This window comes from Asparagus officinalis, chromosome 3, assembly GCF_001876935.1.
Source record: "Asparagus officinalis chromosome 3, Aspof.V1, whole genome shotgun sequence".
Taxonomy (NCBI): domain Eukaryota; kingdom Viridiplantae; phylum Streptophyta; class Magnoliopsida; order Asparagales; family Asparagaceae; genus Asparagus; species Asparagus officinalis.
The window spans coordinates 50027422-50042721 of NC_033796.1; the positions used below are offsets into that span (position 1 = coordinate 50027422).

The window sequence follows — 15300 nt, forward strand, 5'->3', positions numbered from 1 at the left end:
TATTACCAGCACATTGTACTATTCTACTTGTGATTTCAAGGATATATATGCACAAATGAGGACCAATGAACTTTCGAGAGAGATTCTTTTAAGTTGAAGCATTTTTTATACATATTCGGGTATCATACTCTTGTCTCCATTTTAATGAACATATGCATTTATTTGATATCAAAATATTCCCTTTCAAGAAAAGTTTTATTGTTGTTGCTGATGAGATATTTGAATTGAGTGTTGTTGGTTAGTTGCATTGAGTTATACTAAAGCCATCGTATCGCCAAATTTAGGAAGGACGGTCCTTTAAAATTAACAAAACAAAATAATTGATAATAATATTGACCTTAATTGCCCATTCGTGAAAGTGAGCCTCCAAGCTGAACAATCATGGATACATCCCTGAGCAAAAAGGTACTGGTTGATGATTGTCAACCATAAGAATCACACATAGATGAAAATCAAATTATGGAGGATTAAAAAAATCAAAGCACATCACTCTCTTCATGCACAAAACAAACTTCCTCATATGTATTTGCATTTAACAGTGCATCATTTACTAGTGCCCATTGCACATGACAGGTGAACTTGTTCTTGTGCCAGTTTCCATATCCAAGAAAAAGAGTATTACTATCAACATTCAAATAACCACAATATTCATTTCTTCTTAAGTCGGTAATACCTTATCTATTATGCAAACTGTTAATCACACTCATCAAGAAACCAGCAAATACTATTTTGGCCAACATATAGAAATGCTAAACCAAGAACTTGCATCACGTGGGAGTTAGAATGATACAAAAAACTAGATGGCATATTGATAGCAACAATTTTGTAACAAACAATGTACTATTCTTAGCTCCAGTGGAAATTTCGAAAAAGGCAACTTTACTTGGAATTTGGTGTAACAAATATTATTAAATCTTAGTCAAAGGTAATGCTAAAGAATACTGGATTTTGTGTGCTCGCAACATAAGTTTAATAGCATGCTATTCCTGCAAAAAATATTTTCCACTAAGTGATCCATAGTGATAGTGAATAAGCTGCAAGCCCACATAGCATAAGCTGCAAGCCCACATAGCATATAAAATACAAATTTTGGAAGGAAAAAAAATTTACTTGGAATTTGGTGAATATAACACACACTAATAAAATCTAAGTCAGTCAAAAGTATTAATGTGAAGTACACTGTGGTGTGTTCCTCGCAATAAAAGTTTAATAGCATGTTATTCTTACCAAGAATATTTCCATGAAGTGAACCATAGCGTATAAAGTGCAAGCCTCCCGCATTTGTTGATATGTTTCCACCAATTTGACAGCTTCCTTTCGCTCCCAAATCAAGGGGCATTACGAACCTAGATAATATGCTAACATGTTACAATCTATGTAAATCAAACTATAAATGATTAGGACTACAATCATTATCTCAAATCTGCAATCATACAATGAAACTTACTAATATACAACTTGATGATTCACCGGTCAAAGAAAATCTGAATAAATTGGCTGTGAAGTGCCTAAGTCTAAAAAACACACTTATAGGTTTTTAAGCATTTAACAACCTCAGGAATGTAGCAATCAACACAATAACAAATTTCATATACATCTAAGCACTTCAAATACCATATAATGGGTATGTCATCAAATTTGGTGCTTTGTGCAACATGTGAATAAAGACGGATGCAATTCATATTGTAAACCCTTTCATCTTCCTCTTCATCTAGAGCTCTTCACAATCTGAGTAAGGGTTGTGCCCCTATATGCTAACTGCTCTTATATGTTTTTTGAAAGCTCCTTCAATGAACCATGTAAAAACTTGTAAGCTAGCATCAAATTGACAGGTCAGTGTAAAAAATGTGGCCATTTCTTCTATGCATTCAAGTGATTTCTTTGTAGCACATCCATTTTTATATAATGGCCTCATTTCATAATAAAGGAAGTGATGATGATATCATTTTACATAATGTGATCTACCTGGTATTACAGCAGTAGCAGGTCACAAAAAAAAGTCCTTACCCTTCATTTGCTAAAAATGTATTTAAGTTATCCAATATGCATCCAGCTTCACAGATTAGTATACCACTGACCTGAAACAATAAGAAAAAAAGGTGAGAGAATATGAGAGAGACCACATGTTTATTAACAGGAAGAACAAATACATGAAACTTTAAAAAAGGTTAGGAATTATTTCAAGTAAATCTTATAAGACTCAACATCGGTGGGATTACCAAAGAAGTCTAAAAAATCTCATCAAGACCATTTATGCACAAGACAATCTTCTTGCTCATCACTTCATTATTCCCATCTTCATTTTCATGCAATATGGCTACCAGTAATTTCTCTTTAGTCAGCTCTAGTATGATGCTTGAATCAAACTTCAGGCATAAGAAACAAATAAGATCGATTCATTTGGTTTATTCTAAAATCTGAAGTAAGCAACGCCCAGCCCCCCCCCGCCCCTACCACAAAAAAAAAAATGTACTCTGTAAAGATCGGCCGCTCTCTATCCATTTTGTCTAAGGAAACTCTTAGACACTTGAGATACAACTCTTAGAAGTTCACCCAGTGATGGAAATTTCATCCAAAAAATCCAAAAAAAGGCAAAGAATAACTGCAGAAGAATAGATGTAGGAGAAAGTGTAGATGATTATCCCTATTTAAGCGTCGATCTTGAACATGTGAACAATTAAAATAGCAGCAATTTATATTTTGGGTGCCCTACTATAGACATTACAATTCAAACTATTATAAATATTAAAATTAGGGGGTCCATGAAATAAAATATTCTGTAAATCATAAATGCAACAAGCAAGGTTTTAAATATCGGATATCGTGGAAATATCGGATGGCCAAAATTCATATCGGATTGCGGATATCGGGGAAATATCGGGGATATATGGTAAATATCGGAATGCCATAATGAATGTTTGCATACATAGTATAATGCATTAAAATGTAATCTCAACATATGTAATAAAATTTAAGCATACAAAATATGAATAATATATGTTTAGGATCACTAATCAACCTTCTAAAACAAACAAAAGTGCAAAGCAACGTTGCAACATTCAATCCGTTTTTTTTAGGGCAAAATGTCATTTGATATAATGGGAAAATCTTGATATCTCGCCCAAAAATTCCAAACACGGTATATTATTTTGTTACAAGCTATATAAAAAGATATATTGGTCCACATATCGGCTAATATATCGGTCATATCGGAGATTTATCACTCAAAATAGCCAAAAAGCGGTAAAGGATATTTAAAGACCATATCGGTTGCGGCAAGCCCTGTAAAAGGATATATCGGGGGATATATCGGGCCATGTCGGGGATATTTAAAACAATGGCAACAAGCATGAGAAGAAGTATCTAAACCAATCATTATGCAAACAAGATTTCTACCTTGTCAAGGGAAATTATCTTGTCCATTGAACCAACATTGATGATTACCTGGAAAAGAGAATGTCAATTTATCATTATTTCCTCAAAAAAAGGCATCTCATTTCATCATAAAACTATTGTGTGTCAACGTCCACATGTTTCCTCATATGCATGAATCCTTATACGACAGAAAGAGGGAAATGCATTTAGGGAAGAAAGGAAAACAAAAGCTATTAACCATTAGTAATGTTTGCTTCTAAGCATCTGTTCAAGGGAATGACGTGTGCAGGTTTGCACACAACAGAGTGAGAAAACTCTCTCCACAACATATTTGTTTGCTATATTAGAAAACAAATACACATTGATCAGTGCTATGGTTAAGTATTTAAGTGTAAAATCTACAGCTCCATAATGATCTACAATAAGAGTGACGTTAGGTATTAACCATACTCAGATTAGGGCTTTAGAACTTTAAATACAATTTATGGTAAAAGTAAAGATTCTTCATTGTCTCTTCCATGGGATCTATCTCCCTCTTCCAAAGCCTCATTTTGGTATTCAGCAAGTGTGTTGCATAACCACAATAAAATCATCATAGTTAGTAGTACAAGACAGACATTAGCATTACCTCATCATAGACAGGCACACTGCCTCCTACAAGACCAGTGTTACCTCCTTGTGGGACAACAGCCAGGCGCCTGGAGTTACAGTACTGGAGAATTTTAGACACCTGAAGATCAAGAGGATGAATAAGCGAATCTATATGTACTGCAGCTAGCTTTTCTTATCCTTGAAGAGGTTCCCATGAATGAAACTTAGAAGAAGGTTTTGCATTAACCTTTCTGTTAGAAATGGGGGAACATCTAAACTGAAAAATATCAGTAAGATAGCTCAAAATTCATTTAGCTCCCAATTTATTTAGTTCACTTCATGAAAAAGGTTTCTAATAAAACATCATGCAGTATACTAACTACTTAAAATCAGTTCAACACTAGAAATAATGAAATAATGAAATAATGAGTAAGTTAAGAGAGAGAAAGAGAGAGTGCGTGAGTGTATGTGTGTGCATCTGATAAAATGAATAAGACTGTAGGTTCCTAAAAAATTTATTCTACTAATTTCTTTAGTCATAATACTTGCTTCGATCTTTTCTAATTATTATCATACCGGCTAACGTAATATAAATTTCACAAAGTTGCTTCAGGACCTAGTTTTCCAGTTCCAAGCATTAATAACATCAAGAAGCAAGCTCATAGCGAAGTGCAATGATGATGCGACCAGGGAGAACAAACTTCAGTTCTGTTAAGATGAGTAATGAAGAGAATAAAAACCTCTTCTGTGCTTTTTGGTAAGAGCAAAAGCTGGCTGGAACCTTTATATTTCCCCATCCAATCCACATTTGCAGCTAGCAACCTATCCTCTTCTTGAATAACAGTTTTGTCGCCCAATATTTCTTTGAAATAAGAGACATCATCAGAATTTAACGTTGAAAATAAAGGACTCCTTTGTATACTTGTGGAAGCAGAACTAAATGACCTCCGCGGGATTTTGTGACTTGTGTGGAGACCCACATTTACGGAAGCTTGAACAGCTCCCATGTGGTTGCTCGTTGTATAGTAAAATGCCAAGTGATTATTCTCCCAATAAGGTCGCTTGATAGAGTCATAAGGAGTTCTTTGATGTCCATAAAATAAGCCTGCAAAATTGCATATCAAATATGAACCATAGAAATATGATTCAGTTCCATAATGCTGCTCAGGTTGATTATGAGATTGCAAATTGTTCTTTTTGGAAACATTTGAGAAATGGACATTTCTGTCATGAAGCCTTGTCCATGTCAGATACATGATAGACATTACACTTCTTTCTGGCTTTTAAATTATGTTAGTCTATGTCTCTTCTTTGGTCAATAAAACACTTTTTCTAAAATTCAGCCAGAAAATATTCATCATAGAAAATATAGGTACAGTAAACCTAAAGCTAGTTGTGAGATTAACTGAATACTGGACCACAAGTCAAGTGCTGGTTATAAAAAACCATAGTCACCTCTCATTATATTCCTCGAACAACCCAGCATTGAAACGTATATGCATTTTGGATGCCTTCATTCTTTGTCAATGCTTAGGCTGTTAGATGCATCATAACCCGCATTTCTGAAGGTGGAGAGGCAATGAGGCATGAACATTTTAAAATAGTACTTAATTTCCAAGTGCATGTTCGTGGCTAATAGGTTAATACCCGGTCCATCTAAATGCAAACACTTGACGAAAGTTTGCCCCCTCCATTTCTTCTTAATCTCAAAATTTTCAACATGTTCTAATGTTTACTTACATAATATTTGCTCATGTATATAAGATCAAGACAAAACTGAGTTATCTACTTCTAGACAAACTGACTCTAGCACAGCCATTTCAATTTTAAAGTCATGTACCATCGTATCAGAAAATTGTATTACACATTGTATATCAAATGCACACTTCTTACCAGGTAATCACTACATATGATAGCATTTCAGAGTCTATATCATACTTGTTAGATTCTTTGGCTTATAGTAATCGAGCATCACATCATCACCGTCATGAGCATCCAAGCTTTTCTCAGAAAATTGGTATTGTTTCTGGAGCTCAACTACGAGAAGGCTCCGTGAAGGAATTTGTGAAATTTATTATTGGCTACCAATCTCCATACAAAAACAAGCTAGTAGCAGAATATAATTTTAAGAAAAATAAACAAAATGTAACCTAACTACTAAAAACCCATTTCGAGTAATCACCTAATCAAGCCAACCGCAAACACTAATGATCGTCTTCTCGATGGAATTGACCGATACCCATTTGATCTTTTTAGCCCAGAAACCTCTATCCATCTAAAAAAAAGTTAATTTTTGAAAATTAAGTTACCTGAGGCTGATGATCGGCATCTGAGAAGGAGCTGCGAAGTTCTCCTCAACCTCTGCATTCTTTCCCCCCTTATTTCTCTCTTCCCTTTCTGGAAATTAGAGAGTGGAGGTGGTGGTGGTGATGACGATCTTGAGTTTGAGACTTCGGAGAGTTTACGCCTCTCTCGTTTGCGCAGTCCACTTAATTTCACTGAGGACAAATTTTGAAAACAATCCCCTTTTAAACTTATTTATAAAAAACGATTCTTAACTTATTTGTTAAAACCGACCTAGTTTCAACCATCTAGCTGAAATTGAGTCGGTTTTGAGAATTTTTGTTATATAAAAACTTCAGAGACATGAAGTCCCGTGAATTTTTGTTATGTAAAAAACTTCACGAGACTTCAAGTCTCATGAAGTTTGATATTTTTTTCCGGACAAATTTTCAAAACCAACCTCTTTCCATATTTAATCCCAAAAAAAGACCACTTTCAATAATATTTTCAAAAATCGACCTGGTTTCAGTCTTGGCGTTGAAACCAGATCGGTTTTAAAAAAAACTTTCAAAACTTCACGGGAGTTCAACTCCCGTGAAGTTTCATAGTTAAAAAAACTTTTTTGAACTATGAAACTTCAAGAGTTGAACTCCCGTGAAGTTTCGACTCATTTTCACAAAAATCAATATGGTTTCAGCTCCAAGGCTGAAAACAGATCAGTTTTTGCAAATAACTTCAAAATGGGTCTTTTCTAGGATTAAATGTGGAAAGAGATTGGTTTTGAAAATTTGTCTTTTTTTCCCCAAAACTTAGCTGAAACTAGATCAATTTGGACAAATAAATTAAGAATAAGACGTTTTTTATAAATAAATTTCGAAAAGGGTTTGTTTTCAAAATTTGTCCTTTTCACTGAGTTGGACTTCGATTGAGATCGATAGGAATAACTTTCGATTCAGCCGGCTTCATTTGGGTCCACTTGGCAAGGTCCCCATTTCAATTCACGCATTGACCAGGTATCATTTGTATATCTTTACATTTACAACCTCTCAATGGAGTTCCTAAAGCTACCCCTATTATCCGTGTATGTCTTTTTTTTTATATAATTCTATTAAATATTGCTAGCATGGCGATAACGTGGCTTTATAATGTCACTACCATCTCAGCAAAAACTAATGAAATGCAAAGTTCAATACAATCGAAAATTAGTGAAATTAAGTTTATAGTGAACTTGGACTTTTACCAAAATTTTGCAGACATGTCAAAATCACATCATTGCCACATCAACAAAATTTAATGAAAATTTGTAAAATGATAAAGGCTAAGGTTGAATGTAACGTTATGTATTCTCGCTGATAAATTCTAAATATTAAGGATCCAAATGATATTTGGTTGATATATCAGGGACCTTCACTGAGATTTTGCCTAAAAGATTTGAGGGTTTTCTTTTTAGAAATTTTTAAAATAAACCAAATTTGACATTTAATTAGCAGAATAGACCAGAAAGATATTTGATTAGCACAATAGACCTGTTGTCAAAAACTAAAACAATTAGTATAAATCTGAAAATAAAAGAGTTAGAACACCAGGCCTGAACGGGTGCAGTCGTGATTCACTGCCCTAGAAGATAGAGGACCCGCCTATCGCCCTGACGCAGTTAATCCTCTCCCCTTAGAGATAAAAGCCCCCGGAAACGGCCGGCCTCTGTACTCGGGCACGAGTAGCAGAGCTTCTGCTCAGACGAAGATGGTTGCCCGAAATATAAGTAAATAGTAGTTGAGAAAATTTTTAGAGGAAAAACGTAGCTCTCGGAATTTTGAGGGAAAGAGAGGATTGGATGTTTCTTCTTCTCGCTTCTTCTTGTTGCTGTGCTCCTTCCGAATGAGCTTCAACTCTTTATATAGCCCTTGTTGTTCTTAACCGTCGATGGTAGTCCGCAGACGTTACACAGAAATCCTGCGTCCGTTATATGTTTCTATAACTCCCGTAACCGTTACAAACTTGTGTAAAACGTGCAAAAAATAAAACTTGAGAGGCAAAAAATCGCGTGCGGGTGCGGCGCATCGTGGCGTGCGTAGAACAACAACCCAAACAATACAAGGCCCAAAACACTAACTCAAAGCCCATTGAGATGTGAACCATTATAAACTTTTTGAACTTCTTCTCATTTTCTGATGTGGGACTATTCACAAAGGCAAATTTACTTTTTCATGAACCAAAAGCCCAACAAGACCAACTTCAAACCATCGTAGCTGGAAGTTGATCTAATTTGCTAGTTAAATATTCTTTTGGTCTACTTTTGCTAAGTAAATGTTAAAGTTGGTCTGTTTTAAATATTAAAAAGACTTATATATGCACCCTTTTGTTTTACTAATTATATTTCACCTCACCTCATCATATCGATTTTTTTGTATTGCGCGTATGTGTGTGTATATATATATATCGATTTTTTTGTATTGCGTGTATATATATATAGAGAGAGAGAGAGAAAACGGGAGGTGAGCTGGCAGCGTAGGAAATTTCCTACGCTGCAAGTGTATGACATGTGAGCCCTATATATATATATATATATATATATATATATATATATATATATACCCTTTTATTTTACTAACTATATTTCACCTCACCCAGTCATATCAATGTTTTGTATTGCGGGCGTACGATTTTGTTTATTTTATGATTCTTTTTGTTAATTTGTAGTTAAGTTTAATTTCCCCCAAACCATTTAAATTGCCATTAGTTCTCTGAATCCTTATATCTTGCTAATGTTACTCTTTATCAATTGGATTATCTTGAGATAATTATAAAAACTGATGGGCCTAATAATAATTTCAATGATTGGAGGGGGACTAGTTTTGAGATAACTTCCTAAGAATTGGGGACTAATAGCAATTTCAATGATGTGAGGACTAATTCAAAATATTAACAATTTTAAAAGGTACTCCATAAAAACTCGAGATTCAAGTGTCGTGAATCTAGTACGACAATTGTAAAAACTCAGGATTTAAATGCCTTGAAGCTAGAATGAAATTTGTAAGAACTAGTTTTTACCTAGATGATGTGTGGGATTAAGGGCTAAATTACCAAATTGGTATTTTTATTTGACCATATTTTCCAGTTTGGTATATTTAAAAAATCCGACGACAACAAGGTATTTATTCTCTGTCTTTTAGTCAATAAGGCTCATCCTGTTTGTCGGTGGCCAAAAATAAAACGTGAGTGGCTCGCGTGGCAAAATAAGTGGTGACATGGATGCTGAGTCGGTAGGATCGTAAAGAGAATGCAGGAATTTAACCAACACAAAAACCCTAATTTGCTAAATCCACCCTATTTGTCAGACCCCCCCTAAAGAGAAGGTGGGAATTTAACTAACAAGGAAACCCTAAATTGCCCCCCCCCCCCAAGACTCAAACTTTCTGGGCAGGAGAGAGTTCACCCTCAAATCGGTAGTTGCAGATAATCTCTCTGAGGGAGAGACTGTGGATGTGAGCGTGGTGGGTCTTCTTCATTGCTGCAGTCTTCAAGACATGGAGGCAAAGGTAAGACATTGTATTTTTTGCTACAGTTGTTAACTCGTGGAGAGCACATGTGACTTTGTTTTACAATCTTCATTATCTTTAGTTGATTATAAAGGTAAATTATGGATATAATTGTGTTGAAATCATAAGATCCGTGTTTACTTGCAACCAATTTAGGGTTTTAAGTGAAATCCGTTTTTTTTTAAATTGTTGATATTTTTTTGAAATTCATATGTAATTGAGGCCATTATGGGTTCAAGTATGTTGAAATCATCGTCTCAATGTTCATTTACACCAATTCAGAGATCTATGTGTAACCTAGTTTGGGGGTTTTTCAAATCTGTTGAGATGTTGGATAAATTATATTGTTTCTAATTAAGTTATGTTTAATTTTATGCAGATGAGAGTATTATTACTGATTAAATTCCGACATTGTGGCTATTTTAATTTTGAGAATTGTGATTATATCAATGATAGATATGATGTTTAAGTTCAAAGATGAGGATGCAATGTCTATTGAATTTATCAGAGAAAAAGTAAGAGAATTTGGCTACACAAATATGTTCACGTTGTGGTATAATGTTCCAAGCAGGGGTTTGAATGATGGTGGTCTGATGCCTCTACATATAGATTATGATTTGGATAAGATGTTACAATATGCTGAAAGGGTAATGGAGATATATTCAAATCATGGTGTTGACAGGGCTCAGTTAGTGGCAGATGTTAATGACGTGGAAACACAACTCAACCAAGGTAATGCAACCAATAGTCAAAAAGAACAAGCCATAGAACATGTCAATGCACAAGATGAAATAGCTCCAATGCAAGAGAATCAACTAATACAATAGAATCAACCAGTACAAGAGCAACCAATGCAAGAGAATCAACCAGTGCAAGAGAACGAACCCAAAAAGAGAAAGAAGTTGACACCAATAAGGGAAAAAAGTAAGGATGAAGGTCAAGTGGAGGATTCTATTAAATCTCAGATAAATCTCAATCAAGTAGAAGCTACTGACATGAATACCAACACCCCTATACACCAAGATTTATCATCTAGCGATGATGATGATTCAGTGGAAGATGAGACATATAAGATGGACCCTACCAAGGCATTTGATAATGAAGCAGATGAGGATGATGCTGAGGCATATGTTGATGAGTTTAGTGGCAAAAGCTGAGAAAGGAAAAGTAAAACAGAAGCTTGTGAATGAGGGGAATAGCAGTATAGCTCAAAATCCTAATTCTGTTGGATATGGTAGTGATGATTCAATGGAGGGGGTTGATAGTGAGGCTGAAGGGGATTTGATCAATGATGATGAGAAGTTGCATGAAATTAGAAGGGTGAATAAGGATATGGTAAGTGCTGTAATTGCTAGAATAGCATTCGATGCTTGTACTAGATTAGCAGATGATTATGAGGGACCTTCTGCTAGAGTGGCAGGAGTTGTAAATGCAGTACACAATGCACGAGCTGTTGACATGAATGCACAGCCACTTAACACAGAGGAAGTTCAAGGTAATGCAACTTCAAATACAGTAGAGGAAGAGGGTGGTGATAAAAACACAAGGGGCACTGTAGGCTATAGATCTAATTGACCATCTTTTTGGTTGAATTATGAGGGAGGGTATGAGTCTGAGCAAAGAGACAGTGAGGATGAAGGTCCTTTAGATGAAAGTGACAATGAAGAATCTAAGCACAAGCCTAAGCCCAAGCCCAATCTCAAGTTAAGAAAAATAAGGATGAGGAAGAAGATTAAGTATTCTTTCTTTTAATGAGGACGTGGATATGAGTTTGGTCTACTTTGCACCTCAATTAAAGTTTACATCAAGGAAAGTATTGAAACAAGATATTCTTAACTACTCTATTCAAAAACATTATGACTTGCTTTATATAAAAATTGATAAAAAGAGAATAAATATTGGATGTTCATTGTGCTATTGGGAAATAAATGGTGGGCCTAATTATGAAGATGAACAAGCTTGGCAAATTAAAAGCATTCAGCCATTACATACTTGCACTAGAACCTTTAAGAATGGGTTAATTACAGGAAATTAGGTGTCAAATGAGTTTCTTGATAAAACTTTAAGAAATCCCAAGATGAAACCAAAGGATATCTGTCAAGAAATAACTGACAATTATAAGATCAATATCAATCTTAGAAAATGTCAGAGGGCAAAGGATAAGATATTGAATGCTATATAGGGATTGATGGCAAGGCTATACGGGTTGCTTAAACCCTATGTGAATGAAATCTGTAGATCAAATAAGAGGAGTACATGTGTGCTTAAAGTGTTGGATGGAGAATCAAGCCCATGCACATTTCAAAGAATATATGTGTGCTTTTCTGAATTGAAGGAGGGATTTGTCAAGTGTTGTAGACCTATTTTTGGTCTTGATGGATGCTTTCTAAAGAATGCTTGTGGAGGTCAATTATTGTATGTTGTTGGTAAAGATGGTAACAACCAAATGTGGCCAGTAGCATGGGTCATGGTTCTGGGAGAGATTAAGTCATCATGGGAGTGGTTTCTGAGGCTGTTGACCAATGATTTGATGATGGGAGATGGTGAAGGTTGGACTGTTATTTTAGATCAATAAAAGGTATGTATGTTATTGTAATTTATTTTTATTGTTGTATTATATGTGTTATTGTTCTGATATATTGTTAATTTTGTAGGGACTAGTTCCAGCTATTCATGAAATCTGGTCCAAAATAGAGCATAGGCAATGTGCTAGGCATATTTACTCTAACTGAAGAAAATTCAAGGTGGTAGGCAACTTCAATGGCAATTTTGGAAGCGTGTTAAAGCCACAACAAAGACAGATTTCTTAGTTGAAGCATTGAACTTGAGTAAATTGTCTGAAAAAGCATTGGATGACTTTATGTCAAGGGATCCCAATACATTTTGTAAGTCTCACTTTAAACTCCATAGTCAATGTGGCAGTGTAGATAACAATATGACCGAGATATTCAACTCATTCATACTTCTTGCAAGATATAAACCTATATTATCTATGTTAGAGGATATTAGATTGGCTTTAATGGATAGAATGCAAGAAAAATAAAACTGGTTAACAAGTTTGTGGGTGAGATTTCTCTTAGAATAATACAACAATAAAAATGGGGAGGCCTAAGATTGCAAGAAGAAGGGACCCCAATGAAGAATCAAGGACAACATATAATGCTTCAAGACAGGAAATATTAAAGAAGTGTGAGCAATGTGGGTCAACTGACCATACAAGGAGGAAATGTCCAAATCCACCCACACCTGCTCAAATAACGAGCACTGAAAATATACAAGTAAGTTTATCTTTTGGAGGATATGTGAATTTATTTTTACATTATCATATCATATGTGTATACTTTTTAGTGTTTGTGCACTTCTCAGACATCACAAGTGGCAACTGAAGGTACAAGCCAAACCAGAAAGAGAGGAATACCAAAGGGGAGCAAGAATAGGATTGGTCAATCAGTAGAGGAAATGGCAAGACAAAATATTCTGACGCCAACATCAGTGTTATTAAAGAGAAGAGGTAGAGGTAGAAACAATAGTACACAAGGGATTTTAGGTACAATTTATTTCCAATGTTTAATCGCATGCACTAGCCATACATTATATGCATTAGTGTAGTTTAAATTTGTGATTGTTTGCTAAATCCTAGGTGAGACCCAGTCACAAGTTTCAACTTTGGGGAGGGGAGGAGGCAGAGACAAAGGCAGAGGGAGGACTACTCACAACACCATGCCTGAATGATGTGGACTATGGCAAGGTGAACATGGTGAGGCAATATACCGAGCAACAAGTCATATAGAGAACACGTTTATCCAAGGACCATCAACTCAAGCATCAGTCAATTTTCAGCCAAATTTTAAGTAAGTGGATGTAATTTCTCTATGTTGATTGGTTGGTTGGTTGTTGGATATGTTTAGACATTATCTACATTTTGTTTAGTTTAAATGACAGTTTATGTGTGCTACATGATGTTTTATGCACAAATTTTTTTTATGTATGGTATAAATTGATGATGCAAATAGATTTGCATGTTTTTGGTTTCTGGGTTTGCACAGGTTTGAAGTTGAGTCCAGTTTTTAGTTTATGGGTTTGGAAGTGATGTTGTTGTTGTGGGTTTGCACAAGTTTGAAGTCACACAGAGAATCATGTTGTTTTGTACCTATAGCAGAGGGGATCATGTTGTTGTGTCAAAGGAACACGCTTTAAAAGCTACATCACAAATAATGCATCTGCAACAAAATGAAAACAATTTACAACATTTCATTTGAAGAGTACATCATACACCGTTACATTGCCATAAACGAGAGCATCTCATATAATTACCATCTCATATTTACAATAAAGAACCCTAAGCACATTACAACTCCACAGACCATAGTTACCATCTCATACAATTTGAGCTTGTTCGTTTGAAGTTTGATCAGATTCTCGCATCTTGTTCTATCCATCTTCAGGTTTGAAATCTCCAATAAATAAGCACCAGACTCTCTTTGACATATGCGTAGCTCTTCTTTAGTCTTGGCAATATCAGCATGGCATTCTTTCATCTCATTCTCAACACGTTCAATCAATTGATCATTCAGTATATCATTGTTCCTCAGGTTCAAGATCCCTTCTCTCAATAGAGGGAACAATTGAGATGCCACATTACACAATTGATCGTTAAACCATTCCCAAACATGACAACCACCATTCTAGATTTAAAATTTAAAAACATACTATCAGTCATAACAAATCAAACAAAATTTAAAACTTGAACATTGAAAAAAAATTACCTTATAATTTCGGCATCTGTAGAACCTCCTTTCGGAGTTTGCATCTGTCATTGATGTATAGTAGTCACATTCAGCTCTACAAGAACAAATTTTGACCCCGTACCTCTTTGCTACTTCATTCCATTTTCTAATACAACTCAAATTGTTGAAATCGAAATCAATTTGGTAGTTTACTCCAGACCTATTCTTGCTTGAACCTAAACTTGAGCTTGACGAGGTCATGTTGGGGTTGCTACTAATTTGAAGATCTGAATGAAAGGGGAGGAGGCAGGATCTCAAACCCTAATTTCAAGTTCGTCCCTAATTTGTGCGCGAGTGGGGAATGGAGAAGAGGATAATTTCAACGGCATTAACATCCACATCTTTACAATCATGCTGACTCAGCATCACTTATTTTGCCACGTGAGCCACTCACGTTTGATTTTTGGCCGCCAGCGAACAGGATGAGCCTTATTGACTAAAAGGCCGAGAATAAATACATTGTTGTTGCCAGATTTTTTAAATATATCAAACTGGCAAACATGGTCGAATAAAAATACCAATTTGGTAATTTAGTCTGGGATTAAGTATTATAGTGGTTTTGAATCCATAAAGACAATTGTGAGTAAATGATTGTTGATTAATGAAAGGAAAGTTTGAAAGTTTAGTGATAGTTTTAGATAGAGAAAATAGGACAAGTTTTCAAAACCTAACTTCTTTCCACGTTCAATCCAAAACAATACCCATTTTGAAGTTATTTGCAAAAA

At 35.2% G+C, this 15300-nt stretch overlaps 2 protein-coding genes across 2 annotated transcripts in view; both read right to left on the minus strand.

Moving 5' to 3' along the window:
* Positions 1-6455, minus strand: part of LOC109834074 (probable D-2-hydroxyglutarate dehydrogenase, mitochondrial) — a 23333-nt gene extending 16878 nt beyond the window's left edge. Inside the window, exons 1-6 of the mRNA XM_020401972.1 lie at positions 6276-6455; positions 4707-5071; positions 4004-4105; positions 3397-3444; positions 2008-2078; positions 1228-1346 (exon numbers count right to left, since the gene is read on the minus strand). Coding sequence (XP_020257561.1) covers positions 1228-1346; positions 2008-2078; positions 3397-3444; positions 4004-4105; positions 4707-5071; positions 6276-6333 — 763 coding nt within the window. The 5' untranslated portion in view covers positions 6334-6455. The remainder of the gene's footprint in view (positions 1-1227; positions 1347-2007; positions 2079-3396; positions 3445-4003; positions 4106-4706; positions 5072-6275) is intronic.
* LOC109832271 lies at positions 14067-15300 on the minus strand. Its single transcript, XM_020399696.1, has 2 exons — positions 14555-15300; positions 14067-14473 (listed from the first exon to the last, which is right to left on the minus strand). The coding sequence occupies exons 1-2, from the start codon at positions 14774-14776 to the stop codon at positions 14099-14101; spliced, it is 597 nt and encodes a 198-aa protein (XP_020255285.1). The 5' UTR covers positions 14777-15300; the 3' UTR covers positions 14067-14098.